Here is a 26,386-nt window from a genome sequence, read left to right as displayed (position 1 = left end):
TGGTTAAATTATCAAAATTATTGGCTTTTATCTTAGATATTTCTGGCATTTTTATTTGAACACAAGATTACTCATATTTGTTAAAAGTTGTGTCACTCACTGTATGACTAGACTAACGTCAGAAGGATAATATTACTGAGGTTGTACTGAAATTGGAAACCTCCTCATTATGTTGTGAGATGTGTTTCCTTGATCCGTCTGAACTCTTGGATATTCATAAACTGAAGATGGAGAATTATGAATTGCGTGTCCCCCAACCGGGTATCGAGCATTTGCGCCATTATTAGCACCATGCGTCACCAAATGTGACGACTTCCCTAGAAAACCTTTTCTGGAAAACATTCTACTCCCACACTGAGTCAAGTAGAGGAAAGAAAATCCAATGGCGAGTATTGCCACTAACGCCAGGGTAGGAACAACAATGTACAGAATCACTTCCTGTGTGGTCAACCCCTCTTGTGGGATCATGCGTCTGGTGGTGGTAATAAATGGCGGATTTGTGGGTGATGTCACTGGAGAAAACGTGGAGCCAGCTTGTGTTGTGGTAGGTCGTGGTGATGGTCTTGTCGAACTTATATCCGTCGTTCTGGTTGTAGTTATCGTCGTCGTAATGTCCGGAATTGTGGTCGTGAAACTAGTACTTGATAAGTTCGGTGTTGTGGGGGATGATTCAGACGTGTGATCTTCGGTTCCAGTGGATGGCGAGGCTTCCGTTGTAAAATCACTGGATGGACTCGAATTTGAGGTTGACTCTGGCGTGGTTGAATCCGTTGTGAAATCTGTTGTGACATCGTCTTGAGTTGTTGTTTCTAATGTTGTACTCTCTGCAGTTACTGTGCTGACAGTTGTGGTATCTTGTGTAGTGAAAGAAGGATCTGTTGAAACTTCAGGCTCCTCAGTAGCTGGTATCTCTATAGTGGATGTTACAGTTGGTTGAAATGTTACAAACTCTGTGGTAGTGGATGCATCCGTGACCGTCTCCGTTTGTGTAGTTGTCTCCACTGTCGTGATGGTCAAGGTAATGTCTTCCTCCGGCGTCTCGGTGTTTTCCGTAGTTCCTGTTGTATCCTCAGTTACTGGTTCTGTTGTTGTAGCTTCTGTTGTTAGCGTGGTGCAGCCAGTTGTAGCTCCGTCAATTCTGATCACTATTTCATCAAATGCAAAGTACCCTGTTTCCAAAATTTCTCCTACGACTGTTATCTGTAAAAAATAACTCGAGATTTTAATACCCTTTAATACATATGTATGTACATACATGCATAAATGGCCAGCCTTATTAATATACAATTAAGTTTTGTAACTTATCAATGTGTGATTCTTACTTGGTTATTGTGCTCACCGACGAAGGTGATGGACAAAGTTTCACTAGTGGTCCACTGATCACTGTTGGAAGAAATTGGCAAGTGGAAAAATGGATCTCCACTCGCGTGGTCTACAGGAAACACGGTCGCTGCCGAGTTGTAGCTGTAATACTTAAACTCGATGGATGCACTGGTAGTGTAGCACGAATTGTCGGTAATTGAAAATGTGACATTAAATGTCGTAGGGCTATTCTCGAAATGTATATACCAGGCATTCGCACTGGTGGGTATTTCTGGTGGTAGAATGTTTGTGAAAATGCCATAATTTATCACCCACCAGGATTCAAATTCAGTAAGGTCGGTGATGATTATATCTTCTGAATTTGCCGAATTTGTACGAGTTGATGCACACAAAATCTGGACAATAAACAAATTAACCGTCGCGAGGTTAGCAATGATTTTTTTATAATATACACCTTGCATTTTAATGGTTTTGGGGACACTTATTATATTTATATGTCAAACTTTTTTGTCGTTCAGCACTGTACAGAAAAGCTGTACTTTATTTTACACAGTGGTGGTACAATATGCAGACTATCACGGAGGTGACAAAATTTATCATGTCGCGTTAAAATTTGAGCTTGTATATTTATCGATCAGATTCTCAATCAAGATCCAAGTTCGATAGAGATAAAAAGTTAATCCCCAAAGATCATTCATGCTTTTGTATAAAAAATGTATTGACATGTCAAGCGTAACAATTCTCCGTTTTTGTGTTCTTTGTGTTCCTAAATGCAGGGTCAGGAATCAGGATGACGCATGTGGTGGCTAATCAGATTCAGTTTCATTGTCCATAAATAATTATGACCAATGAAGTTTATGCTGTGCTTTAAAAACATGGTGTATTACATTAATCTCAGGTATTCTGGTACAAATTAATAGGATGATATCTCACGACTCTTAGCGCCTAGGGGTCACACGCGTCGATGTTATTGAAATAATAATTATATAACCCAATTTGGCAGAAAATGCTGCTTACCTCAACAGAACTTTAATAGTTGTTCACATTTATTTGGAACATCACCAATTACAGAATTATTCAACACATCGCGATTTTGTTTACTGACCATGGGCATGTGCATAAATTACAAGTAAATAGAGTATGAAAGGCTTAAGCAATCTTATTTTTGGTAAGATTACGTCATCTCACGTAGAATTTTATCAGTTTGTAAAAGTAAATTAATCCTTCTCAAACAAAAACACAGGACATGCGTAAAATAATTCTGTGCAATACTTTATTGTGCAAGATAAGTTGATAACAATAAATTGCGTTTCATTCAGTTATTTTTGTTAATTTCTTGGTCTCCTCCTGTTGTCGTCACCGTGAAAATTTTGAAGTCCTGTGGTCCACTGCGATGCATTGCAGGAATTCTTTTGAATGCCTTGCTGATAGTCGTGGTGGAAGAACGGTCATCCATTTTCACTCCAAAATGATCATGGTGGCTAGAATCATTAGAGACGACGGATTCTTGTGTTGCGGTGGAAATTTCCGAATCAGGCAAAACGACGCTCATCGACGATTCCTTTCTAATGAAATTAGGATTTGCCATTCGCATGCGCTTGGATATGGCAGCTCCAAATGCGGAAGCAATCATCGACAGTGACCTGTTCTTTTCTTGAGGTTGTTTCAACAGTTTTCGATCAGTTCTCCCAATGCAATATCGCCGCAGACACGTCACAATGAGTTGAAGGACAAGAAGAAGTGACACCAAAAGTACAACTCCAGCCAGAACAAACAGGGTAATTTGAGGGGGAATCATGCTTCCCTGGAAAGTCTTTGGTGAAAACTCTTCCGTTCCGTTGATGTCGTCAGGATAGGGAATTTCATCCATGGTGTTGCACAGTAGCTTCTACTCGACCGACGTATGCAAGGGTAGTTTAGTAAATAGGCATATTTCTACTCTATTCATGGTTTATGCATGTGCGAAAATTATAATTGCGAAACAGATGCCACACACACATCGAAAATATTTTATTAGTAAGTGCAATCCGTGACCAACATAGAAATATCAAATCTATAAAGTGAAGTATCAGTCAACATTGTTATCGTTGAAGGCCCGAAGCCATCTGGAATTTTATGTATACATGAATATAGTCTCTAGCTATCAGATTAGGTTAAGTAATTTCGCATGTCTGCGTACAATGGATCTTTATTTGTGCTAACTTCCTCCTCGAGCCAGTCTTGGAAAATAGTCTCCTGTTCCATAACTGTATACACTGGATGGATTTTGGGCTCTGGTGTATATTTCTGATGCTCCACCCACTTGTCGTTTGGTCAAACCATAATTGCTAAGTTGATTTGCTGTGCTATTGATGGCTGCTGGCGATTGATTACTCATTTGGTTACTGGTCGAGGGCAAAGGCAAGATTACATAAGGAGTTTCAGGCCCAAGAGTGTCCTCAAGATACTTTTCTTTCCTTCGTTTTCTTCTTTCAAGATAAAATAAAGAGAGAATGCAGCCACCAATTCCAATCAGGATGAGTGATGCAAATAATGCAATAAACCCAGCGTTAGAAAATGACCAAAAATTTTCAGAGTCAACATTTGATGAAACTTCTGTTGTAGAACTGGATACAGTGGGAAATGTTGAATAGGTTGAAGTAGGACTTGATATTGTAGTCGAGGATCTAGTGGGCCTTTCTGTGGATGTAGATTGGGTAGATGTAACTGTAGTAGTTGGTTCTGTTGGCGTGGTTGCTGTTGTTTGGGTGGTTCCAGTTGATTGCGTAGGAATGGATGTAGTAGTTGGGTTTGTGGGTGTAATAGTTGTTGACTCTGGGGGTGTGGTAGTAGTTGACTCTGGGGGTGCTGTAGTAGTTGACTCTGGGGGTGTGGTAGTAGTTGACTCTGGGGGTGTGGTAGTAGTTGACTCTGGGGGTGCTGTAGTAGTTGACTCTGGGGGTGCGGTAGTAGTTGACTCTGGGGGTGTGGTAGTAGTTGACTCCGGCGGCGTGGTAGTAGTTGACTGCGTGGGTGTGGATGTAGTTGGTTCTGTAGTTGTTGGCGTGAAATCAATGAGGTCAAATCTTATCTTGTCAAGCACTGAGAAATTCTCCGGGGATGAGAATATATAGAATGCAATGTACTGAAAATCACAATTTTATGTGAAATATGAATTCATGAATGAGTTTTAAATGTATACAAGCTTCTCAGTATGGTTACTGTACATTATATTTGGTCATATTAAAGACCGTGGAATCAATTGTGTGATTTTCCCATGAATTTGTTCCAGTAAAGTTCACGGTAGATGAGTCTCCATCATAACTTGCAACAACTCTAATTTCTGTGTCTATTCCATGATGATATGCTTCAATTATTATTCTTGACGCTTCAATGGTAGATGGTTGCTTAAAGTGTCTAAATTCACAATTAAAAGAGCAGGAATGCCAAAATCCAAGAGTATTTCGACGACTTTCTTCTGGAATTCCGTCCATCGTATTACATTGAAACTCTTGAGCTTCATTGTAAGAACAGTCTCCTATCTGAGTAAGTAATGTTCGATTAATGGGCTCAAGATCCACTTCGGACTCAAAGAAAGAGTGCACAGGTAGTGAAAGTATGATACTGAAATATATTCGAAGGAACATTACAAAGACAACTTTTAGTGACTGGAGTGATGTAAACTCTTTTTAAAAATATTGATGATTTCAATTGTGTATGAAAAAGCAGGCATGAACGTTTGCTTAATTGTTCACGAAACAACCATGTGGCACTACAGACTACTCTGATACTCTTGAAAATATAGGAAGTCCAGCAGCAGTAATGCATATGTAGATAGTGGCATTCTTCTTTGCATCTGAGCTGTTCTGCTTCATTCGAATGGATGAAATGGTCGTCATTGACCATTGGTTATCAATTGCAAACACAAAAATCTTGTAGTCAATTAATTGCTACATGGTTTCTTGTTATCTTTCTGTTCGACATGGCTTCCATTTTACACCAGTTTTGATGTCACTATGATGTCACTTTGTTTTTAAAAACACGAGTATATTATATTCATGAACCATGACCAAAGTAGAATAGAAAAAGATCTCACCAGTCTGTTTAACATATTATTGTGGAGCACAATAAATGCTTGCATAGAACAATAACATGAAGTATGCATGTATGTGTGTATTTCATATGTACTCTATGTACGTTCCATATTGCAAAGGAATTGACTACACGATTCTTGTGCAGATTTTATAGAGATCGTTAGTAAAAATGCTACGCTCACCGATTTTGATTAAACTAGTGTCAATCTATCACAAGTTTAAGTAGTATAACATTGCCAAAAGATGCTATCTGCCAATGCGCAGGATTGGCGGAGATATTTTAATCTAAAGAGGAGAAAATGCATCCTAAAATTGACAAACTACTTTCCAAATTTACTATAGGGTTTCTCCTCTTCGGATGCAAATATCTCCGCCAATCCAGAGCATTGACAGATAGCATCTTTTGCCAATGTTATACTACTTAAACTTGTGATAAATAGATTGACACTGGTTTAATCAAAATCTAATCGTAAGTACATACGCTAGGAAACCTCCTTTGTAATCTCATTTTAGGACCTTGATTATTTAGAAACATTTAGTGCGGTTTTGAATGGAATGATGTCCTCTTTATTTCTAAAGCTTTCAGAATATAATTGATTCATTCTTCAGGAGAAATGCGATCTTTTAAATAGAAATATTTATTTTTGTACGCAGCATTACAGATCAATATTCTTCCATGTATTTTGTTTAATCAAGCATGCGACTGCAGTTTGGTTAACGTTTAAACAAGTCTTCTGGACAGTCTTGGAAAGTATTGTTGGCCAATTCCATATCCATATTCGGCAGAAATGTCTGCTTGAGAAAAATATGGGTACGGGTTAACGTTTGCCTGGTGAAAATTGCTCGCATTGTTTAAAGGATTTAGAATTGGCTGCTGAGAAGGAATAGCTAATCTTGGATCTCCATTAAAGTTATTATTGCCAGTAACCTCTGATGGGTATCTGTTGAAGTTGATTGGTATTGTTTTAAAACCTATTCCTGGTCCAGGCGTGGGATTATTATGTGGATATAGTGGAGAATTGTGAGGCAAATTCTTAAATTGATAAGGTGATGCGTATTGTGACGGCGGAGATTGAGCGTTGACGTTATATTGTTCTTGTGATATATTCCTTTCACTTTTTGGTTTTGTTAACCATTGAATTGGCATGCATTTGATGCAGCATTGAATGAGACAAAGCAGTATCAGAAGCCCCAAACTAATGAACAATATTGGGATTTTCCAGTCCTTGTCATTTGATGGTGTGCTGTGAATAGTGGACGACGGGATAAATGTTGGAGGAAAGGTGACTGGACTTGTGATTCTTGTTTCGGTAGATTGTGGTAGTTCGGAAGTTAGTGTCGCATTAATCGTACTGGTTAAAGGGGTCTCTGTGGACCCGTGTGTCGAGGTGGTTGTTGTTTCTGGGGTGCCTTGGCTTGTCCAAACGGTCGTGGTTGTACTCGCATCATCTGTTTGCGTTGTGTATGTTTCTGTTGAAGTAATGGTAGATACCTCAATTGTAGAGGATGATATAATGGAAGAGAAAGTCGACTCCTCAGTGGTGATTGTATCTGTTACATCTTCCGTGGTATAAGTGGTTCTTTCTGTGGAGGTGAAAGTACTGGCGTCCGTCGTGGTAAAAGAGCTAGGGTCTGTGGTGGTGAAAGTGCTAGCGTCTGTGGTAGTGAAAGTGCTAGGGTCTGCCGTGGTGAAAGTGGAAGCGTCCGTGGTGGTGAAAGTAGTAGCGTCCGTGGTGGTGAAAGTAGTAGGGTCTGTGGTGGTGAAAGTAGTAGGGTCTGTGGTGGTGAAAGTAGTAGGGTCTGTGGTGGTGAAAGTAGTAGGGTCTGTGGTGGTGAAAGTAGTAGCGTCCGTGGTGGTGAAAGTGGAAGCGTCCGTGGTGGTGAAAGTACTAGGGTCTGTGGTGGTGAAAGTAGTAGGGTCTGTGGTGGTGAAAGTAGTAGAGTCCGTGGTGGTGAAAGTAGTAGCGTCCGTGGTGGTGAAAGTGGAAGCGTCCGTGGTGGTGAAAGTGGAAGCGTCCGTGGTGGTGAAAGTACTAGGGTCTGTGGTGGTGAAAGTACTAGGGTCTGTGGTGGTGAAAGTACTAGGGTCTGTGGTGGTGAAAGTACTAGGGTCTGTGGTGGTGAAAGTACTAGGGTCTGTGGTGGTGAAAGTACTAGGGTCTGTGGTGGTGAAAGTAGTAGAGTCCGTGGTGGTGAAAGTAGTAGCGTCCGTGGTGGTGAAAGTGGAAGCGTCCGTGGTGGTGAAAGTACTAGGGTCTGTGGTGGTGAAAGTACTAGGGTCTGTGGTGGTGAAAGTACTAGGGTCTGTGGTGGTGAAAGTACTAGGGTCTGTGGTGGTGAAAGTACTAGGGTCTGTGGTGGTGAAAGTACTAGGGTCTGTGGTGGTGAAAGTAGTAGGGTCTGTGGTGGTGAAAGTAGTAGGGTCTGTGGTGGTGAAAGTAGTAGCGTCCGTGGTGGTGAAAGTACTAGGGTCTGTGGTGGTGAAAGTACTAGGGTCTGTGGTGGTGAAAGTACTAGGGTCTGTGGTGGTGAAAGTACTAGGGTCTGTGGTGGTGAAAGTACTAGGGTCTGTGGTGGTGAAAGTAGTAGGGTCTGTGGTGGTGAAAGTAGTAGCGTCCGTGGTGGTGAAAGTACTAGGGTCTGTGGTGGTGAAAGTACTAGCGTATGTGGTGGTATCATCCGTCGCCGAAGAGGTTGACCCATCACTGACAGGTGTAGACGTTTGTGTCGGTACAGAAGAGGTTCGCGTGGTCGGACTTGAAGACAAACATAAGGGGGTCGTTGATGGTTCTTCAGTTGTAGGCTCAGTATCATCAGTAACTAACACTTGATCCAGAACTGAATAATACCTGACATGCTGATACGACAATGTTATTTTAATTTCCTGCAAAAGTGAATGAATGCATATGTAGGATCTCTCAATCGATGTTAAGAAGGATTCAAAATTAGTTACCTGAACTGGAGAATATGACGAGATGTCAATAAAATTGTAGAGATCGGTCCATCCAACGTGTGATATAAAGATATCTTTCACGCTCGAATTCTGGGAAGTTACCGTGAGCGTAAGGGATGCGCCTCCAGTTATGTACGCCAAAATTCCAACTTTTGTAGGCAAAGAAGAAGACGAATTGCGTAACGTGATGGAGCATTCTGGTATTGGTTGACCGGAATAACATTGGGTCCAAAATCCATCATGACAATTGACATCGTCCGCCGGAATTAGCGAGGGCATTTCCACGTTGGGACAGACAGAATCTTCACGGTTATGGTAACCCCCACTGCAAGACTGTGTCCATCCGTCAACCATATCACCATTTGTGTCCAAGAAGTAACCATCCCCGCCTTTTAGTGTTGATATAACTATTGCAAAGAGTGGCCAAAATTTGTGGGCCATTTCTATACACAAAGGACCGAAACAAAATTCGAGTGAACCTTCTTCCTTTTGCCTAAAATCAAACTGTTTGTGGTTTTAACTTTATGCTTTGACAATTAAAAATAGATGCATGTCTATTTATTTCGTCATCGATTGATTAAAATTACTTACAAGCCATATCAATATGTCGATCAGAAGAACATATGGATGCCGACATGAGTATGAAGTATTGCAAAATGACATTAATGAGATAATGCACGCATGTACGCCACAAATATATACATACAAATTACAAATGTATATATATCTTGTTGAGGGTTTAGCCCAAGAAAACCATCCTATTATCAATTATCAATCAATTGTCATAATAGTACTTGTCCAATTTTATTTGTAAAGCGGAGTGGAGTTGTAAACGTGAACGTGAATGTTATGCATGCACAATGCAATTGAAATTGGGAGAAATTGCGCTCCTAACTAAGTTTTTAGTAAAATAATTAATATTCTGTAAAAGTTTGTTTTTTATAATCACCAGTCAAAATGTGCATTTGTTCATTACCTTCCGTTTACATTATTGGATATATGACAACTTTTTTTCCTTTATCAATATTTGAAGTGGATCACTTCAGCAATAACAATAATAATAACGGACTTACTGAACAATAATGCAATTTGCATACCTTTCAGATGGCATCATGGTATGTTTGCCAAAATCAGGGGTCGAGAGTCGAAATCTCCACAATGACAGGTTTATCATTCAGAACAATATTGCAAAGTAGTGATTTGGTATATTCCTTTAAGAATTCCTCATGTATGATTCATAAATTCATGACATCACCAGTTAAAATCGTTCTGGAAATATATAGGATTAGAGATCTCTGAATGATTTTTAATCATTTTAAGATGTCGATGTCGATTAATAGTGAAACATAAATAATTTAAATCTGAAAATGTGTAAAATATCATGCAAAAGAGAAAGTAAAACGTACGAAATAAAGATATGATTATTGAGTCTGAATCATAGCAAAACCAACTCACTTTTCACTGCCTCGAATCCCGCAATGATGAAATTGTATTAAGTTTGAATTTTTTCAATGTATTGTGCAATTAATTTGAAATTGGAATAATTTTGCAATTGAGAAATTGAAGGATTGAATCATTTTATTTATATCACTCGGAAATCAAACTACAAAAAATTTGTGAACTTCGGTAACATAAGAAAATTTAAAAAATGGAAGTACATATACATATCGAATAAAACTTTATAATAAGTTGTCAACTATTTGCAGACTGGTCAAAATCTCAACTTTATAATGGAAGAGGTGGACAGCATATCAGTTGCTGTTTCAAACATTGACATCAATAAAGTGGAACCATTAGAAAACCGTCGCGTAGTCGCTTTCTTAAATCACTTTCTTTGCACTACGGTGACATTCTTAAACCAGGTTGGCTAAATAATACGAAGATAATAATTGTTACATGAATAATTTTACTATGCTCAAAATTGATTGGTGTTAATGCATTCGTTTTAATGAATTGGCTTGTCAAAATTCTTGTCATTTGGTTTTAACAGTTTGCGGAAAAATGTGAAAACAAATTGGATCAAATTCAACAAAAATTATTCAAGATTGAGTCAGCTCTAAGGATCTTAGAATGCAAACTGGAGTCTTTGCCTACACCCCCGACACAACCTAATACCTCAGAAAACATTACCACCCTTTCTTCTAAAAGTGCCATAGCTCAAAATACTTCCGGTACATTTGAAGCATCAACTCCGGAAGTGGCATCACAGGAAATTAGCAGTCAGCAACAAAGTGAACATGCAGAAAACCCAGTTCCTCAAATGGTTGACAACAAGACATCGGAGAAAAGTGCTGAAAATACGGACGATGATGATAATAAAACTAATAAAAACAATGTTAGAGAAGACCCCAGATACGCCAAGTACTTTAAAATGATGTATGTGGGCGTACCACCGGCAGCAATTATGCAAAAAATGGCAAGTGAAGGTGTCGACCCTGCAATATTGAATTCTTGAGCACCTAATAAAAGTAATGAAACCTGTGATATATGTATGTACATGTGCAAAACAAGTCTGCAAATCTAATAATATCAATATTTATAATAATTTCATGAACAACAATATTTATTGTAATTACATTGGACTTGAAACTTGTAATCAAGCACTATGTGGAAATTAAAAACTTTCTAAAATGATGCGTATTGTTTTAGCACACAACTTATCATTCTCAATTTGAAACCGTTGGTGATGGTTCTGTAGTAATATCCTCCTCAAGTGTTGTCTCAACCTGACCTTCAGTGGTTGACGGAGGTGGAGTTGTTGTCGTTGTTGTGGTAGGCAGAGGAGCCTCGTCGTCCAATATGATTTTATCAATTGCTGTGTATGAGGCTATCCCCTGAAACTCTGGAGCTACTTTAATTTCCTGAAAAATTAGATTATGGTTAGCTTAACAAGAGGGGAGCCCTTAATGGTGTCATATTTGGGCAACATACAATAATGGTTGGCAATTGCGAGATATCGACGGAGGCGGTGTTCCATCCTTGAGTCGCTTGCAGGAATCGTGTAAAGAAACCACCCGTGTGTTCTACGGCCACCTCAACTGATGCCCCTCCTTGAAAGTAGGCCTCGATGATGACCTGTTGATAAATATGATATAGGCTTGAACTCTAGCTAATTTATGTGTAATTAACTTTTTTAATGACCTGTTTCCACACCGTTCCCTCTGGAGGTCGGTAAAAAATGTCACATCGGGGAACAAAGAAAACGGAACATCTTGTCCAATACCCTTCACTCCCCGTGTAATCTTCTGGTGGGATCAGCGGACCTTGGTCACAACTAAACGTCTCCAGTTGATGGTATCCGCTGGCGCATTGATTCTCCCATGATGGGCTGCTTGTGATGTCTGCACCAACATCTATAGTGATGTTTGCGGTGTGACCAAAATGCAGTATTGTGACAAAGGTGACTAACAACTTGAAATTCATTTTTGGAACATATAACGATCTACTTTGTACATAAATAGTTTTTTATGGACTGAAATTTATTAAAAATCAAAGTTACACAAAGTTATTTTTGACCTGCCACCGGCGTCCTGACGTTGGAATAACTTACCTACGTATCTGTATATCTACATATGTGTGGTATAAACATTATGTGTTTAAGAGAATGTCAACGATAAGATTAGACGACACATATCATTTAATTGAGTTAATTGGGGCCACATTTTAATCTTAACATGCAACATTAGACAAGAGCATGCACACGCCAGTGCAATTAGACATTCGAATTCAGTGAATTCAGAAACTTTCAATTCAAGTTAACCTAAATATGCGTCATACTAAATATTTTTTCAAGGTATAACGGACAATCAAATAATTGAACTAAAATTCCACTCTTTATCTAGGATTGCCATCGAATGACAAGTGACAACGATACTGCATTGCCAATTACCAGCTTATCATTACCATGCCCCATAACATGTCTTCTCACACAGTACCATTGCTTTGTAGTATACGAATATGCAGAAATTATCAAATTCAGATATGTAAAAATGAGAAAATAAAAAAACGGTTCGCAACAAGAATACGCGAATGATAAAAATGAGGTTCATATTTCTGAATTTCAAGAAATAACTTGAAAATATGATGATAATCGACTTCTTGTAGAGTAAGTCAGTCAGATCATTTGACTACGATGGTGATTTAGGATCGAGAGAAAAACGAGACGCTTCTGGTAAAAGTTTCAGCACGTGGGAGTTTGGGATCACGACTGATCAGCAGAAATGTGATCATTCTTCAATTTAATTAACATTAATAATCTACCAATTGTAAATCACGATTCGTAATTGCCATTAAAATAACAGCACAAGTTTAATAATTGAAAGGAATTATACATATATATATATATATCGGTCATGTCTGGATTTAGTAGCATTTTGAAAATCACTGATTTGGACGACTTTATTAACCCATCTCAAGTCAGTAAACAATCAAGTATCACTGTTTTATGTACAAATGTACGATGGAAATTGAAAGTAGATTTTTTGAAATAACTACAGGAATGTATCATACCCACAGAAAAACCAAATATTGCGAAAGCTGAGAATACTTCATCCAAAATCAAGATTGAAGTTGAGGACGATGGAGGAGCGTCTACAGATGTTAAAACTGTATTTGCACCAACCTTTCTATAACTGACTATAGTTTAATTAAAGCATTCATCTAAAATTGAATTATGAGATATTAAACATTTTTAGGGAAAGAAGCAACCGACGAAGGTGGAGGTCACACTATCCGACTGTCTTGCATGCAGTGGTTGCATTACGTCAGCTGAAAGTGTTTTAATATCACAACAAAGCCCCGATGAGTTATTCAGAGTTTTAGAGTTGAATAAAACGACAAAGGTAGAATATTTTGGGTAGTTTCATCTGTTAAATTACATGGACACTTGTAACATTCCATTTTAATGACTTGTTTAAATTCAGGAATCTCTAGCCGTCGTCAGTCTGGGGGTTCAAGCTGTGTTATCCTTAGCAAACAAGTATGGAATGCCTGCTCAAGAAACGGCAGAAAAATTGGCTGGTAGCTTTCTAGTTATCTAATATAAATTGATTTAGTAGTGAAAATATAGTCAGGCCAAAAATGTCTTATATGTATTTGTATGCTACCTGTATTTAGGATTATTCAAGGACCTCGGCGCCGATCACACCGTCGTTGTTACAGTGGCTGAAGACATTTCTCTTCTTGAGAGTGCAAATGAATTCATACATAATTACCAAACTAGAAATGTTCCAATTTTTAGCGGGGTATGTCCAGGTACTCATAAATACATCAATCAATCGTTTATCTCATTTATGTGTTCACAAAGAATTAATTATTGGGATATTGCTATATTGATATGATTTTTTGTTTAATACTCAGGTTGGGTTTGCTACGGCGAAAAGTTACATCAACATGCACTTCCTAAAATCAGTAAAGTTAAATCTGCACAGCAAATAATGGGATCTTTGATTAAGTTGGTATACGGAGCTAAGGCGAAGTTTACACCAGATCAAATTTATCATGTAACTTTAATGTCGTGCTTTGACCGCAAACTTGAAGCATCACGACATGATTTCTTTATTGACGAATATAAAACAAAAGAAGTAGACGTGGTCATCACAGCTTTGGAAGTGGAACAAATGTTGGAGAAACTCAACAAATCTTTGCAAGACTTTGAGCAAGTGCCCTTAGTTGACTTGTTTCCAGAAGGGATAAAAGGGGATACTTTGATTGGGTGCCAATTGATGTCACATCCTGGTTCTGGATCTGGGGGATATGCAGAGTTTGTCCTTCGAAGCGCTGCTAGCACCTTATTTGGAAAAGTGATTGACCAAGTAGAGTGGAAAGTTGGACGGTGAGCAGGAAAAACCTAAAATGCAACCGCAGTAAATAAGTTTAATAATTTAATCTAAAATTGAATTTTCTATTTGATGTTTTAGAAATCCCGATATTTTCGACGCTTCTGTTGAAGGTAATTCTGGAGAGAATATTAAATGCAGCATTGCCACTGGATTCAGAAACATTCAGACTTTGGTTAGGAAACTAAAAGCGAAGACTTCGATGCCTCATTATGTCGAAATTATGGCTTGCCCAACAGGTAATTCAATATTCAATGGTCGAATACTAACAAGTAACATGGCTCAGTGTTGAAAAGTTTCTTGTCGAATATATTGTTGATTAACAATATTCTACGCAGGCTGTCTAAATGGTGGGGCTCAGGTTCGGGTAAGCGGAGGTGTTGAAGAGGGAAACCAGAGCAGAGAGCTGTCCGTGAAATTGGAAAATGACTACCACCAACTTCCCGAAGCCAAAAATGATATGCATGCAGCGAGGTCCATTCTAAACGAATTAAAACATGACAAAGAATTATATGGTAGAGTTTTATATACCGAGTTTCATGCTGTGGAGAAACTTAATTTAGGAATGAAATGGTAAATGGTGAAAGAACTGTGTAAACCATACATTCATATATTTTAGATCAATTACTTTGAGGATTAAAAATATAACAATTTATTGCTACCAAGAAATAAAACATATGTACATGTTCTGCTGTGATCAAATAGTCAAGTTACATTCGAAAATAAAGAATATTGACAACTGTTAAACTGAATGCATGTTTGTGTTGATTTTCGTATGTATGTCAACAAATGAATTAGGAAGTAGGAACGGTTGCAAATTTACATCTTTGACTTTAATTTTCTGAGAATGTTTGCCTGCTGCTCTGCTGCTTTTCTTTTTCTCTGTAAAGTATTTCAAGTTATAATTATTTAAGATTCACTACTGTTATGGAATTAAATAATTAATAATATTTGGAATACATACATGTGGAACAACGACGTCCAAATCACTAACACCCAGTGTAGAAGAAATGCTTCCAGGGGTCATTGGGGTTCCAGGTGTAGAGGGCATGATTGCCTGGAGGGCTGCTTGTGCCTGAGATTTTGTAGGTGCTTCCAACGCTCGTACAATATTTGATGTACTATCATTTAGGAATATCGAAGGAATCTCTAGTTTGACCCCATTTGCTGCTTCGGATTGATGAGCAAGAGAGTGTATTTCCATTTCACACGTGGTTAGAGCAGATTTCAACTCATATAAAAGTACAATATCTGATCTCAACTCGTTAAATTGCGTAGTAATTTCCTCTGTTGGTGTATGAATAATAGCTGAAATCCACAAATTAATCACAAAATTACATCCCCATAGCCAATTATTGCTGTATAAGTGTACAACTTACACAAACCAAGAAGATGCAAAATTTGTTCAATTGCTTTGGCTTTCTTTTGTCCAACGCTGCTTGGAAGTTTCAACTTTTGAGAACGTACAAACGCTCCAGCAGATTTAAAATCCGGCCATTTTATTCCCAAAAACACATCAGGAGCATTTGTAGTCAGTGATCCTTCTCTAGTTCTTGAAGCCAGAGGCATTTTTCCACTCTTTTTCTTTGCAGCTAATAGAGTAATCTTCTTTTGATCTGACGCTAACTTTTTGCCTAGATTTGCACCTGCAGTTGGGGTTGCAGTTGCAGCGCCTTCACCACCCTGTGCACTTCCAGCATCCGCAGCTGTGATAAGTTTTTGGAGGTCTTGAGTTTTCTTTTCCCTTTCCTTTTTTCTTGCTTCAATTTTCTTTAACTCTGAACGCAAAAACTCTTCTTCTTCTACCTACACACCATACATACGCAATAGATAGCATTAATAATATTCACGTAACGTAGTGTAGCATCTGGTTGGTGTTTAATTTAAAAAACTTACCTGTTCTGGCGTCTTGCTCCATAATTTTCTTAGTTGCTCTTTTCTTCGACTCTCGTGGTCCGCATCATAATGCACTACCTTGGGATCAGGTGTACCAGCCTCTTGACGAACTTTACTAAGAATGTTGCAAATATTATAATAACGTTCCTTTATTTCCTCCACACTTCTTTGCCTTAAACTTTTATCCCATCGATCCTGAAAAACAGTAAAATTATGTATAGGTTGTCCAATGATATGACTGCATAAGATAAACTGTATCTCTTTTCATCAAACCTGCACAAGAAGAAATCGCATATCAAATCTTTTACACAAGTCAAATAAGTGGTCAGTTTCTGCCTTGGTCCAGCCATCATGTTCTAAGTGACTCGTGTACTCAACATCAGAATACTGAGGTACAGAAGCTTCCTACGTTATCAAAATTGTAATATTGAACGCCCACATTATTATAATTTATGTTATATCTGTATGTAGTCTTACTGCATTAAACTTTGCAAACGGATACTCTTTATTTTCATCGCCAAGCCTTCGCCAGTGGCACAAAAATGGTCCATCTTTCCTCCCTGGGTGAAATAAATTATACAACATCTGTTAAGCTTGGTGCAAGCAAGATACACATGTAATTAATAACACATTGTTATTTCACCCTTTCGATGTGAATTAACATATTACTAATAAACACATTGCTATTTACATAAATAAAACATCTTTTTCTAGTTGTGAAATGCATACCTGGATGAGTAAACGCTTCCCACCTCCATTGCCGAACCTTCCTGGCGCCCAACTTTATCTTCTTTTTGTATCCACCGGGAGCATCTTATAAATAAATAATATAGAATGTATAAAATAAACGGTATTTTACAATACGAAATTGAAGTGTTATTCACTTTTCCACAAATTTTACCATCGATCACTGATATCAATGTTCATTGATGAGTGAGCGTTTGACAGTAGGATTAGATTTTTATTTTACGATGTTATTACCTGTTGGAAGAATGGGAGCTAGCTCTGGAAAATAATAATTATACTTATTACATGTTTTTGGAACAAATTACAATTACAGGAAGAAATAGTCTAGGCTTTCGAATATATTGTATATTTCTTTTCAAGGTTCATGCAGTCAGACTCTTGGCATGTTGATAATCAGCATATCAACTTGATATGCTGAAATTGTGTAAAACGTATCCTACCTTGGAAATTTTTGCCTCCATCGGCGCACAACAAGGCGTACAATTCTCGATGCATCCCATCAGGACGTTTGGGTGGATTTTCCTTAAAAAATACGATAAAATGAACCCATTTACGAATGTTAACATTGTTGCATTATGCAACTTGCGTATAAAAGTTACATACCTTACGAGTTTTACAATTCTTAATAATTCTTATTGCTAATCTAACACACAAAATAAGCTTTACTTACCTTTGGACGAATTATTCCTTTCTTGCGACCCACTTTTCGCATTGCAGTAGATCCACTGGGACCACCCATGTCCAGAATGTCGATAACATCATTCATTTTGGCTGATTTGTTCTCTTTATATCTGCATGTATTATTTACGATTAGAACACGTACACGATTTAAAAAACAAACAGAAGCAGAACATTATATTTGATTAGACAAATTTTCAGTACACAATAGCTTCACTTTTAATTCGTAATTTATAATTAGAAAACACTTACCCGTATTTGAATTATTTCGAATTAAATAAATGTTTTTCCAATTTGATAATACTGTGAATTGTGTGCAGCAGCAAAAGCCTTGAAGTGAATGCGCCAGGGGGAAGAGCAGACTGCACAGTTTGAAATGTTGTACTGCCCGCCATCTACCATCTACCCTATGCTACCGTACAGCATCTACTTTTTTATCATCTACCTTTTTTTATCATCTACCTTTCTAAAAATCTCAAATTCCCCAAAAATGTTAAAGTGCCCCAAAACTCCGGCATTTATAAATTCACCCCCGAAATTTTTATGGGGCAATGTGAGATACATTGGGGCAACGTGAGATTTTATTTCATATTGGGGTATCGTTCGTTTTTTAGCGAGCGAAGCGAGCAGGTTAGGTTAGATCTGCTAGGTAGGGAAAAGTGTGAAATGTTTAGTTAGCCAACCTAACTAGCTAGGATAGATACAACCTAGGTAGCTAGCTATCCTAGCGAGCTAGCTAGGCTAGGTAGCTCTGCTAGCTAGGCTAGGTAGATGTGCTAGCTAGCTAGGCTAGGTAGATGTGCTAGCTAGCTAGGCTAGGTAGCTGTGCTAGCTAGCTAGGCTAGGTAGATGTGCTAGCTAGCTAGGCTAGGTAGCTGTGCTAGCTAGGCTAGGTAACTCTGCTAGCTAGGCTAGGTAGCTCGGCTAGCTAGCTAAGCATTTCACACTTTCCCCTACCTAGCAGATCTAACCTAACCTGCTCGCTTCGCTCGCTAAAAAACGAACGATACCCCAATAGGAAATAAAATCTCACGTTGCCCCAATGTATCTCACATTGCCCCATAAAAATTTCGGGGGTGGATTTATAATTTATAAAACCCGGAGTTTTGGGGCACTTTAACATTTTTGGGGAATTTGAGATTTTTAGAAAGGTAGATGATAAAAAAAGTAGATGTTGAAAAAGTAGATGATGTACTGTAGCATAGGTAGATGGTAGATGGTGGACGCTACAACATCAGTTTGAATCTTGAATGCTCGAGATACGACGAAAATACGACAAAATATTATTTTCGCACACTGTCAAGAAACATTTATCAGGGATTAACTGGTCCAGGGATTTTTGCAAATAGTTTGGAAAGTAAGCTAGCAATTTGAAAATGTCTCCTACTTTTAAAATTAACTACTACTGAGTCAGTAGTACTGACTACTACGTAGTATTGACTGGGAACTGGTTAAGGGTGATGGATTTGATTTGAATTTCAGCCCGCTCGCAATGTTAATCAAATGGGCACGTGTTTTTGGCGGGCAGAAATTCCATCACCCTTAACCAGTTCCCAGTCAATAGTTGTAGTGAATTCGATACATAAAAAGTTTTTATTAAAAACCAACCAGACATCATATCAAATAACTTATTAAATAGTCGTTTATTTTTTGCAGTGTCTTCCCAGGAGCTTCCATCCTTGTCCCAAGACCAAAAAGACCGTATCACAAGAAACCGTGAAGCTGCACTCCAACGTCAGAGAAAACGAGTAGAAGATGCTGAACTGGAATTTCTTATCGAAAATGAGGCTCAAATCAGAGAGGAAGAAAAAGAAGCCCGACTTCGAAATTCCTTTGATGGATTTGCTCATAATGCAGATTCGGACGGTCCACCCAAATCTAAAAAGGCAAAGATTTATCATGATGCAAAGGAATCCCAACTCTTTACAGACATGCAAAACGTAGTCAATGAAGGATCTGTTGTGAGGATTCAAGGGACCAAGGTTATCGACACAGGGGGTGGATTTTTGATTGAAGAGGGCGACTTGGTGGAACAAGAAGAACAAGAGAAGGTACTTTCGGTACATCCAGCGGCCTTTGTTCCCACAGACGCTCCAAATTGCCAAGATTGTGGGCTTTCTTTCTCAGAGTCGTATCTCCTCCTTAATTTCGACCATCCGGTGTGTGATCGCTGCAAGTGAGAGAATAGTACTTTTATCGTAACCATATGATAATGAATAAATGAACATGGATTAATGACTCTTGTTTATGCAGGGATATGGATGACAAGCATAAACTCATTACAAGGACTGATTCTAAAAATGAATTTTTGCTGAAAGATGTGGATCTTGATCGACGAGAGCCGATTCTGAAGTATATTTCAAGACCAAATCCGCATAATAATAGATGGGGAGACATGAAGTTGTATTTGAGGCTTCAGGTAATTATTATCAGTGGCATTCACGCATAAGTAAATTTGTACATACATTTATAATTGTAATTTGTCATAATTAAATAAATTCTTGTTCATTTTTAGGTAGAGAAAAGAGCTATTGAAGTATGGGGCTCTCTTGAAAGTATTAATGAACAACTGGAATTACGAGAGGAAAATAGAGCAAAAACAAAAATTAAAAAGTACAACAAAAAAATGAAATCACTGCGAATGACAGCGAGAAGCAGTTTGTACACACGAGATTTAGGACCTCATGAGCACTTGTGGGGTCCTGATGTTTGTGTAAATGAAGACGAAGATTTGTATACACACCAGTGCACCGACTGTGGTCAAGAAGAAACTTTCGAAAAAATGTAATTGGAATCGTAAATCTGAAAACTTGCAGCATTTTAATATTTTAATTAGACGCAAAGAACGTGTTTATTAAATTGTACATTTAGCTACATATATAGTAACAATAATATTGGACAGTACTTAAAAAGCGTGTTAGTTAGTTGTTATGATTTGTGCTTGAATAATTTCGCGATTGTATTCCTGGAATCCTGATGGTAGGCCGGAGATTGGGATAATATCCAATATAGCTGGTAAATATTTGTCAGCACAGCTATCAAAAATCTGTACCTTCTGCAACGTTGTCCCAGTCAAAAGAGGTTTAACCATTGGAAAAATGCAGTTCAAAACCCATGGAGCTAGATGAATATATTTAATTAAACAAGGTTCAAAAATAGCATTGTATTACTCTTGTATCATTCCACTATAAACATACAATTTATGACGAGAGCTTTATCCAGGCGTTCTGGAAAATTTTGTTCATATTCTCTCTAGAAAATGAAAATCATAAAAAATAACAAATTTGACCATCCATGGGTATGATACCCTACGCAAAATTCTACTTACGAAGACTTGGAGCACCATTTGCATAGCTGCAAAAATAACGATGGTGTTACGCGTTAAATACTCGTGCAAATCCAAACACAGTGCACATGTATGCAAAATGTTGCGTAACTCGTATATTTCATGAAATAGGAAAGTATTTTAATTTTGAAATGTGTTTGAAATACTTGTATACCTTGTATTTCAACTCGCATCTGAATATTTTCAAACTCGTGTACTTTTGAAATTGCGTTTTTAGCAAGGTGTAAAAATATTTTATATTTGTATTTCGAAATGAGTTCATCGTGCATTTGAATTAGTAACTCATAAATTAATCTTACTTTCGAAATGAGCAACTTTCCAATAAGTGAGTCCCGCAAGATCGATAATAATTAGAAACTGTTCATGAGCCGTGTCGTCGATCGTTTTTAGCAGATTGGCCATTGAAGAATAAATCAGTTTCTCCATCTCGGTTTTGTAGCCATTTGCCAACATTTTCCGAACCTCCCAACGTCCGATAGGGAAATAAAAAACTGTACAAAGCCAATCGTGAATTACTAATCATTTGCCAACCATTAACAAATAAGTGCGAAGTAATTGGAACTAACTCACCAATTCGACCGTCTTTATCCAGACCATCAATGAAATATGGAAATGCGTGCTGAACTTCGGGCGGAATCTTCCACGTCGTTGCTTCCTCGAACTTGACAGCCTTCCTCCATTCCAAGGACTGCGAGTGGGAATGACAGAAAAATACTTTCAATTTACGAAAACATAGAATTTCATTCGATTACTCTCTGAAAATTTTTAATTCAAGTGAATTGTGCATTATAAAAATGCGATTACGCACCTTCCTTAGCATCTCCATTGCTTTTCCAATGTCATGATTTCTGGCTAACAAGAAACATTAATTTTCATATGTACTTTACCGTTAATATTGCTTTCTTGTAAACTGGATTTGCACTAAAATTTAAGCTTTTAATTTACGGTAGTTGAATAATTTTATTATTGGGTATTTTTACATTATGATAAGTAGTATTATTACTGATATGTGGTGGTAGTAAGACGGGTTTATTTAACTTGTCGGATTGATTTGGGAATATGATACTTTACAACAAAGAAAACTACATGATGTGTGATTCATGGAGCTCGTATACACAAATGCTACTATTCCTGACGGACTTAATAATATTTGACTAGTCAAGGGTAAGGTTAAGGTCACGATTTATTACCCCGGAGGAAACGTCTCAGCTCAGCGTCGTCAACTTGAGGATCGTCAATTGCCTCTCTAAACTGGAAATAATCCATAATTAAGTATTTGGTCAATTAAGTATTTGGTTGGTTGTTCATGTAGTAATACCGGAATAATAAATGCACTTTCATACAATTATCAGCAAGAAGCTCAATGAGTACAAATGCGCACCCGATAAAACTTATCTATCTGTTGTTAAAATACTCATATCGATTGACGCTCTGAAACAGTGAAAAACATACCTCGGTCAAAAGTTGAGATTCTACAGAATGATCAGGCAGCATCCTAAAGTTATGTTTTGCACTAGATTAATATTGTGGTGTCCGTTTGGTCTTTATTTTTTTCACAAAAACTATAAGTAATCTCCATCAACGAAAACTAAATAAGTTAGTTACAATAAGTTAGCTATGTTACTGCAAAGTGCAAACACGATTTGAAAGCTTGCTGTTTGGACGACTAAGAAAAATGATTTCTCAAGACGGAATGCATAAGGAGGAGAGCTTGTGACTGACAGACTCACAGATTTTGATGCTATGTAGGTGAGTGTACGAAAAGTGAAGGAGGGTTTAACTCCCGGGGCCCATTTGCGCCAGCCACACCCCATCAAAGAGGAACCCCATGCCATTCAAAAATTCATTAAGAATCCAATTTTCATACAATTTTCATAATTTTTGTGATCCTAGATATTGTTTTACCGTATTCATATCATTATCATTCTTCACCAAAATTGGATTTTGGCGAAGGTTTTAGCCAAAGCAGTGTATTTTTCGTGCTTTTCGCCACTTTGAGAGGGTGTGGGGGACGCAAATGGGGCCATGGAATAAGCCCTCTTCATTTTTTGTACACTCACCTAGTGCAACATATCCAAAGGGCATCAAAATCTATTAGTCTGTCAGTCACAAGTTATCCGAAGGTAAATTGTCTCACGAGACTACAGCACATATCACTTTACAACAAGAACTCTACCAACTACTTCAGGTGATAATATCTAGAATTAGCTCTTCAGCAGAGTGATTCCGCCTGAGGTGTGTGTACACATGTATGTGTGTCGTTGGCGTGAGAGAAATCTTATGTGGAAACCTGCTAGTTGCACGGATGACGAAGTTTCACATCCGCAAAAATTGCTGATGTGAAGGTTTCTGTAATTGATGTGCACTGGTTTCTAGTGTGTATTTTATTTATTCGATTTTAATTAAAGGAAGGATTCTGTACAACTGTAATACATCCTTGTTGAAGCTGTATCATAATAGGTTGCATTGTAAACAGCTACGTATTTGTATGTACATACATACCTAGCTATTCAAGTAATGAATACACAACACCTTATGCTGGCTAAATTCAAATAAAGGACATGAGTGGATAGGATCCGAGCAAAAATTTGAAGATTCAGCCAAGTCATCCTTTTCGACAAGGTCTTCATTTATGGCTAAACACTCTGACTAAGCAATAATAGTAATTCCACAGTTTTTTCTTAGCCATTGTACAGCAAGACACAAAGATGTAGGTATGCAGATAAATGTATATTATGTACTATTTGATTAGCAGTGGAAATTATTAAGCATGACGCATTAACACGTATTTAATAGACCGACATCTTCAGCAGTGAGTCGTGATCGTAACTTTCGTACTTTCCTACAGGTGCGCACACATAAGTGCTGCTTATCTAGCGTAACGTAAGAGGGTAACAGTCGGTTCATAGAAGTATATACCATAAAACTTTGCATTTATTTTGTTAGTACCAGCATAACATTGATTTTTATAACCAAAGGCAGTGTATCTACATTGTATTGTAACCGGAGAGGTTTGGAAAACCTTGATAAAAACTGCTTGTTCAGTATGTATTTGCATATGCAAATCATCTGTATGTAGTAGCATTGCTGTGTAACAAAAAATATTTTCTATGCAATTTGTAAGTAGATTTGGAAATCAATATCTCTAATTATGACACATCGACAATCAAGGAATGAATCGTTTGTTAATTGGACATTATCAAAAATTTGCAAAATTATCAAAAGTAAATTAGAAACGTTGCACAGACTATGTGAGCAAATCTCAGTCCAAATAAATAAGCACCGTATAATAAATCCAGCGAAAAATTACATGTTTATCAAAGTTTATTCATTTATCGCGTTTGAATACTTTGGTGTAAAATTTCGGGGAAGCAAATTGCAACTAAATGCATGCTAAATTTTATGTGTATTAAAGTTAGATGTCTCTTCAAATTTTTCAGTCGTGCTTATACGATAAAGACAAGATTTAACGAGATTCATATCTTTTAGTGTGTATGGAAATATTTTTACGTGCATATTGCAGGTGCCTTCAATCTATAAGCTCACCCAACCGGTGGGGTCAAATATATTAATTAAAGTATCACCAGGAAATTATAAATAATTAAACAAGCACAATCCGTAACAAACACTTATAAATTTAAAACACGATTCATGTTAATACTGGTAACTGAATATTGAAATTATTAAGTGCATTTTAAATGATTGGATAATTTTATGCATATCGAATGCAATATGTATGCATTACGTCTCATTGTTAATTTCAATTGTAGAGTTCATTGGGTTCCAGATTTTGTTTAAAAGATTTACGGGAAAACGATCTAATAGAAACGGTCTCCATTTATGAATGTCTTCGTTAAACACTTTTGCCTTATTTAAAGTCTTTGACGATAGAAAATGTTTCATTGTGTTGTAAATGTAGGTAAAAATCCAAGGAGCTGAAAATAGTATAAATTATGTAATGTATTAAACCTGCATAAGTTGTGAAAAATTATATATTTGGTTCAACTGCTACCATTTATGATGTAGCACGCTCTTAATTTTTCAGGAAAATTTTCTTCAAAGTCCTTGAACGCTAATGATAGCATTTGAACAGCTGTATAAATATAATAAATATAATTTTATGTGGTCTCCTGAATATGTAAATGAAAACAATTACTCTCATAATGCATGCATTTTTTGTATGTTAATCCTTCCATGTCCATGATCATGACAAATTTAGTTTTTCTCGTTTTCTCAATGGATGCCATAATGGTTTCGAACAGATGAAATCGAAATTGAAAGCTGTCGTCTCTGTAGCCCATTTCCATTACTTTCTTTGTGGACCATCCTCCAATTGGTAGGTAAATTACTAGAAAACATTGCAATTTTAGTATCATTATCAAATCAAAGCCCATAAACAAAACCACGCCACGGTATATATACAAATGCCAAGCTGTTCTTCCAGGTTACAGGTTAACTACTCAATTTACCGGCGTGACCATCATTGTCCTCTCCGATGCATTCGAACTTGAAATCGTCGGCAACCGGTTTTGGTGGTTTCCAGTGTAAATAAGATGCCACATCATTCTCTTGACGCCATTTGACGCTCTATTTTATACAAAGACGGTTAAATCCATAAACGATCGAATTTTCTGTATATTAAATCAAGCAACCCAGCACTAACCTTCCTCAGCATTTCTTCGGACCTTGAAATGTTATATGCATTGTCTGGAAAATTATATTTTTAATGACAATGGTATCAAGACTGATAGAACGCGTGTATTTTTGTAAGTGAAAAGTGGGACTTACATTTCAAGAATCTCAACAATGTGTCGTCATCTTGCTTCAAGTCGAAAATTCTTTCACGAAACTGAACAAAATTTAATATGCATTAAATCTGTTATAAATTTACAGCTCTTATTATCGTTTTTATACCTGATCCAGAATTTCCACCCCGGCAACAGATTCAATTGTATTTGTCATTAAACCACTGATGATTTGTACAGTACTTTCCGTACAAAACCAATAATACTAAGTCAATAAATATATATAACCGTGTATGTTCAAGTTGAAACAATGTATAATTCCGAACAATCAGAAAGGTCAACTTGTCATGTTTCTGCTCAAAAAGTAACTAAAAACACACTAACAGTTTGACAAGGTTCATAAGCAAGTTACGCAACATTATGCGTTCAACAAAGTTTATTGTAGAGATTGAACGCCATGCCATCACATCAAGTTGAAAAAGCTAGCTGATCATTTTTATGGAAGTACGTATAGAGAATTATCAGGCAAAATTGCTTGTGAGGCATTTCGTCAACCTCTAGAATTGCAAAGATCAGTGATTGCATTATGCAATGCTTAACATTCAGGGGGCAAGCCAATGGCATTGCAATAATGCAGACAAGGAAAGTAGCATGCAGTTGTTAGAAGGGCATTGTGTGTGAGGGGTGAATTGAATGTTGAGGTTACAATTAAGCTGATAAAGATTGATACACATGCATAATACGCATGACACAATGCTGATCTTTCTGATCATTCACAAACTGGCTCT

General features: G+C 37.4%; 10 protein-coding genes across 16 annotated transcripts; 3 read left to right on the top strand and 7 right to left on the bottom strand.

Moving 5' to 3' along the window:
- Positions 1-3: 3 nt before the first annotated feature.
- Positions 4-2,471, bottom strand: LOC110859340 (flocculation protein FLO11). Its single transcript, XM_022108282.2, has 2 exons — positions 1,323-2,471; positions 4-1,200 (listed from the first exon to the last, which is right to left on the bottom strand). Exons 1-2 carry the CDS (start codon positions 1,782-1,784, stop codon positions 133-135), a joined length of 1,530 nt encoding a protein of 509 aa, XP_021963974.1. The 5' UTR covers positions 1,785-2,471; the 3' UTR covers positions 4-132.
- Positions 2,472-3,316: 845 nt separating this feature from the next.
- On the bottom strand, positions 3,317-5,185 carry LOC110863565 (putative GPI-anchored protein pfl2). The gene is made up of 2 exons (XM_022112910.2): positions 4,530-5,185; positions 3,317-4,447 (listed from the first exon to the last, which is right to left on the bottom strand). The coding sequence occupies exons 1-2, from the start codon at positions 4,947-4,949 to the stop codon at positions 3,521-3,523; spliced, it is 1,347 nt and encodes a 448-aa protein (XP_021968602.1). The 5' UTR covers positions 4,950-5,185; the 3' UTR covers positions 3,317-3,520.
- A 932-nt stretch (positions 5,186-6,117) lies between these two features.
- On the bottom strand, positions 6,118-8,790 carry LOC118438276 (cell wall integrity and stress response component 4-like). The gene is made up of 3 exons (XM_035858235.1): positions 8,350-8,790; positions 8,055-8,280; positions 6,118-6,866 (listed from the first exon to the last, which is right to left on the bottom strand). Exons 1-3 carry the CDS (start codon positions 8,788-8,790, stop codon positions 6,118-6,120), a joined length of 1,416 nt encoding a protein of 471 aa, XP_035714128.1.
- Positions 8,791-9,836: 1,046 nt separating this feature from the next.
- On the top strand, positions 9,837-10,983 carry LOC110853247 (WASH complex subunit 3). The gene is made up of 3 exons (XM_022101503.2): positions 9,837-9,975; positions 10,056-10,211; positions 10,340-10,983. Exons 2-3 carry the CDS (start codon positions 10,080-10,082, stop codon positions 10,802-10,804), a joined length of 597 nt encoding a protein of 198 aa, XP_021957195.1. The 5' UTR covers positions 9,837-9,975; positions 10,056-10,079; the 3' UTR covers positions 10,805-10,983.
- On the bottom strand, positions 10,895-11,915 carry LOC110853236. Its single transcript, XM_022101492.2, has 3 exons — positions 11,491-11,915; positions 11,281-11,424; positions 10,895-11,210 (listed from the first exon to the last, which is right to left on the bottom strand). The coding sequence occupies exons 1-3, from the start codon at positions 11,770-11,772 to the stop codon at positions 11,016-11,018; spliced, it is 621 nt and encodes a 206-aa protein (XP_021957184.1). The 5' UTR covers positions 11,773-11,915; the 3' UTR covers positions 10,895-11,015.
- A 613-nt stretch (positions 11,916-12,528) lies between these two features.
- Positions 12,529-14,933, top strand: LOC110842521 (probable cytosolic Fe-S cluster assembly factor AGAP009023). Its single transcript, XM_022088279.2, has 8 exons — positions 12,529-12,764; positions 12,846-12,956; positions 13,044-13,190; positions 13,272-13,368; positions 13,465-13,602; positions 13,708-14,182; positions 14,268-14,425; positions 14,525-14,933. The coding sequence occupies exons 1-8, from the start codon at positions 12,702-12,704 to the stop codon at positions 14,761-14,763; spliced, it is 1,428 nt and encodes a 475-aa protein (XP_021943971.1). The 5' UTR covers positions 12,529-12,701; the 3' UTR covers positions 14,764-14,933.
- LOC110842520 (DNA methyltransferase 1-associated protein 1) lies at positions 14,815-18,877 on the bottom strand. Of its 2 annotated transcripts, XM_035845691.1 has the most exons (12): positions 18,741-18,877; positions 17,760-17,869; positions 17,500-17,620; positions 17,270-17,351; positions 17,064-17,087; positions 16,812-16,895; positions 16,560-16,642; positions 16,356-16,487; positions 16,083-16,277; positions 15,566-15,992; positions 15,151-15,494; positions 14,815-15,068 (listed from the first exon to the last, which is right to left on the bottom strand). In XM_035845691.1, exons 3-12 carry the CDS (start codon positions 17,593-17,595, stop codon positions 15,006-15,008), a joined length of 1,530 nt encoding a protein of 509 aa, XP_035701584.1. In that variant the 5' UTR covers positions 17,596-17,620; positions 17,760-17,869; positions 18,741-18,877; the 3' UTR covers positions 14,815-15,005. The 2 variants fall into 2 exon arrangements, with proteins under 2 accessions (XP_035701584.1, XP_035701578.1); XM_035845685.1 differs by lacking the exon at positions 18,741-18,877 and having other exon boundaries at positions 17,760-17,918.
- Positions 18,690-20,665, top strand: LOC110842522 (DNA repair protein complementing XP-A cells). Its single transcript, XM_022088281.2, has 4 exons — positions 18,690-18,864; positions 19,164-19,683; positions 19,761-19,926; positions 20,023-20,665. The coding sequence occupies exons 1-4, from the start codon at positions 18,717-18,719 to the stop codon at positions 20,293-20,295; spliced, it is 1,107 nt and encodes a 368-aa protein (XP_021943973.1). The 5' UTR covers positions 18,690-18,716; the 3' UTR covers positions 20,296-20,665.
- LOC110842523 (SEC14-like protein 2) lies at positions 20,318-23,260 on the bottom strand. 6 transcript variants are annotated; one of them, XM_035845735.1, is made up of 9 exons: positions 22,964-23,260; positions 22,306-22,535; positions 22,044-22,104; positions 21,662-21,705; positions 21,424-21,541; positions 21,153-21,344; positions 20,836-20,861; positions 20,705-20,759; positions 20,318-20,627 (listed from the first exon to the last, which is right to left on the bottom strand). In XM_035845735.1, the coding sequence occupies exons 2-9, from the start codon at positions 22,345-22,347 to the stop codon at positions 20,425-20,427; spliced, it is 741 nt and encodes a 246-aa protein (XP_035701628.1). In that variant the 5' UTR covers positions 22,348-22,535; positions 22,964-23,260; the 3' UTR covers positions 20,318-20,424. The 6 variants fall into 6 exon arrangements, with proteins under 6 accessions (XP_035701628.1, XP_035701632.1, XP_021943974.1 ...); XM_035845739.1 differs by having other exon boundaries at positions 22,991-23,260; XM_022088282.2 differs by having other exon boundaries at positions 22,306-22,519; positions 22,991-23,260.
- Positions 23,261-24,159: 899 nt separating this feature from the next.
- Positions 24,160-26,324, bottom strand: LOC110841653 (SEC14-like protein 2). Its single transcript, XM_022087338.2, has 7 exons — positions 25,768-26,324; positions 25,642-25,702; positions 25,517-25,560; positions 25,323-25,440; positions 25,010-25,201; positions 24,866-24,946; positions 24,160-24,788 (listed from the first exon to the last, which is right to left on the bottom strand). Exons 1-7 carry the CDS (start codon positions 25,813-25,815, stop codon positions 24,595-24,597), a joined length of 738 nt encoding a protein of 245 aa, XP_021943030.1. The 5' UTR covers positions 25,816-26,324; the 3' UTR covers positions 24,160-24,594.
- Between the last annotated feature and the right edge of the window lie 62 nt (positions 26,325-26,386).

This window comes from Folsomia candida, unplaced genomic scaffold (assembly GCF_002217175.1).
Source record: "Folsomia candida strain VU population unplaced genomic scaffold, ASM221717v1 Fcan01_Sc001, whole genome shotgun sequence".
NCBI classification, from domain to species: Eukaryota; Metazoa; Arthropoda; class Collembola; order Entomobryomorpha; family Isotomidae; genus Folsomia; species Folsomia candida.
This window is presented reverse-complemented; position numbering and strand designations above follow the sequence as displayed.

Coding starts and splice junctions, on each gene's coding strand:
- LOC110859340 (XM_022108282.2), bottom strand. CDS start 1,784: ATGCAAGGTGTATATTATAAAAAAATCATTGCTAACCTCGCGACGGTT. Junction 1,201..1,322: donor TCGGTGAGCACAATAACCAA/GTAAGAATCACA, acceptor TATTTTTTACAG/ATAACAGTCGTAGGAGAAAT.
- LOC110842523 (XM_035845729.1), bottom strand. CDS start 22,347: ATGCTGCCTGATCATTCTGTAGAATCTCAACTTTTGACCGAG. Junction 22,105..22,305: donor AATCTCAACTTTTGACCGAG/GTATGTTTTTCA, acceptor GATTATTTCCAG/TTTAGAGAGGCAATTGACGA. Junction 21,542..21,661: donor CAATGGAGATGCTAAGGAAG/GTGCGTAATCGC, acceptor TCCCACTCGCAG/TCCTTGGAATGGAGGAAGGC.
- LOC110842522 (XM_022088281.2), top strand. CDS start 18,717: ATGGTAGATGGTGGACGCTACAACATCAGTTTGAATCTTGAATGCTCG. Junction 19,684..19,760: donor CCGGTGTGTGATCGCTGCAA/GTGAGAGAATAG, acceptor TTGTTTATGCAG/GGATATGGATGACAAGCATA. Junction 19,927..20,022: donor AGTTGTATTTGAGGCTTCAG/GTAATTATTATC, acceptor GTTCATTTTTAG/GTAGAGAAAAGAGCTATTGA.
- LOC118438276 (XM_035858235.1), bottom strand. CDS start 8,790: ATGGCCCACAAATTTTGGCCACTCTTTGCAATAGTTATATCAACACTA. Junction 8,281..8,349: donor CGTCATATTCTCCAGTTCAG/GTAACTAATTTT, acceptor TCACTTTTGCAG/GAAATTAAAATAACATTGTC. Junction 6,867..8,054: donor TGATACCACCACATACGCTA/GTACTTTCACCA, acceptor TTACTTCAACAG/AAACATACACAACGCAAACA.
- LOC110853236 (XM_022101492.2), bottom strand. CDS start 11,772: ATGAATTTCAAGTTGTTAGTCACCTTTGTCACAATACTGCATTTTGGT. Junction 11,425..11,490: donor AGGGAACGGTGTGGAAACAG/GTCATTAAAAAA, acceptor ATTTATCAACAG/GTCATCATCGAGGCCTACTT. Junction 11,211..11,280: donor CGCAATTGCCAACCATTATT/GTATGTTGCCCA, acceptor CTAATTTTTCAG/GAAATTAAAGTAGCTCCAGA.
- LOC110853247 (XM_022101503.2), top strand. CDS start 10,080: ATGGAAGAGGTGGACAGCATATCAGTTGCTGTTTCAAACATTGACATC. Junction 10,212..10,339: donor CGGTGACATTCTTAAACCAG/GTTGGCTAAATA, acceptor TGGTTTTAACAG/TTTGCGGAAAAATGTGAAAA.
- LOC110842521 (XM_022088279.2), top strand. CDS start 12,702: ATGTCTGGATTTAGTAGCATTTTGAAAATCACTGATTTGGACGACTTT. Junction 14,183..14,267: donor GTAGAGTGGAAAGTTGGACG/GTGAGCAGGAAA, acceptor TTGATGTTTTAG/AAATCCCGATATTTTCGACG. Junction 14,426..14,524: donor AATTATGGCTTGCCCAACAG/GTAATTCAATAT, acceptor TATTCTACGCAG/GCTGTCTAAATGGTGGGGCT.
- LOC110842520 (XM_035845691.1), bottom strand. CDS start 17,595: ATGAATGATGTTATCGACATTCTGGACATGGGTGGTCCCAGTGGATCT. Junction 15,495..15,565: donor TTTGCATCTTCTTGGTTTGT/GTAAGTTGTACA, acceptor TGTGGATTTCAG/CTATTATTCATACACCAACA. Junction 15,069..15,150: donor TGGACGTCGTTGTTCCACAT/GTATGTATTCCA, acceptor AATACTTTACAG/AGAAAAAGAAAAGCAGCAGA.
- LOC110841653 (XM_022087338.2), bottom strand. CDS start 25,815: ATGACAAATACAATTGAATCTGTTGCCGGGGTGGAAATTCTGGATCAG. Junction 25,703..25,767: donor GGGTGGAAATTCTGGATCAG/GTATAAAAACGA, acceptor AATTTTGTTCAG/TTTCGTGAAAGAATTTTCGA. Junction 25,441..25,516: donor CCGAAGAAATGCTGAGGAAG/GTTAGTGCTGGG, acceptor TGTATAAAATAG/AGCGTCAAATGGCGTCAAGA.
- LOC110863565 (XM_022112910.2), bottom strand. CDS start 4,949: ATGTTCCTTCGAATATATTTCAGTATCATACTTTCACTACCTGTGCAC. Junction 4,448..4,529: donor TTAATATGACCAAATATAAT/GTACAGTAACCA, acceptor TGTGATTTTCAG/TACATTGCATTCTATATATT.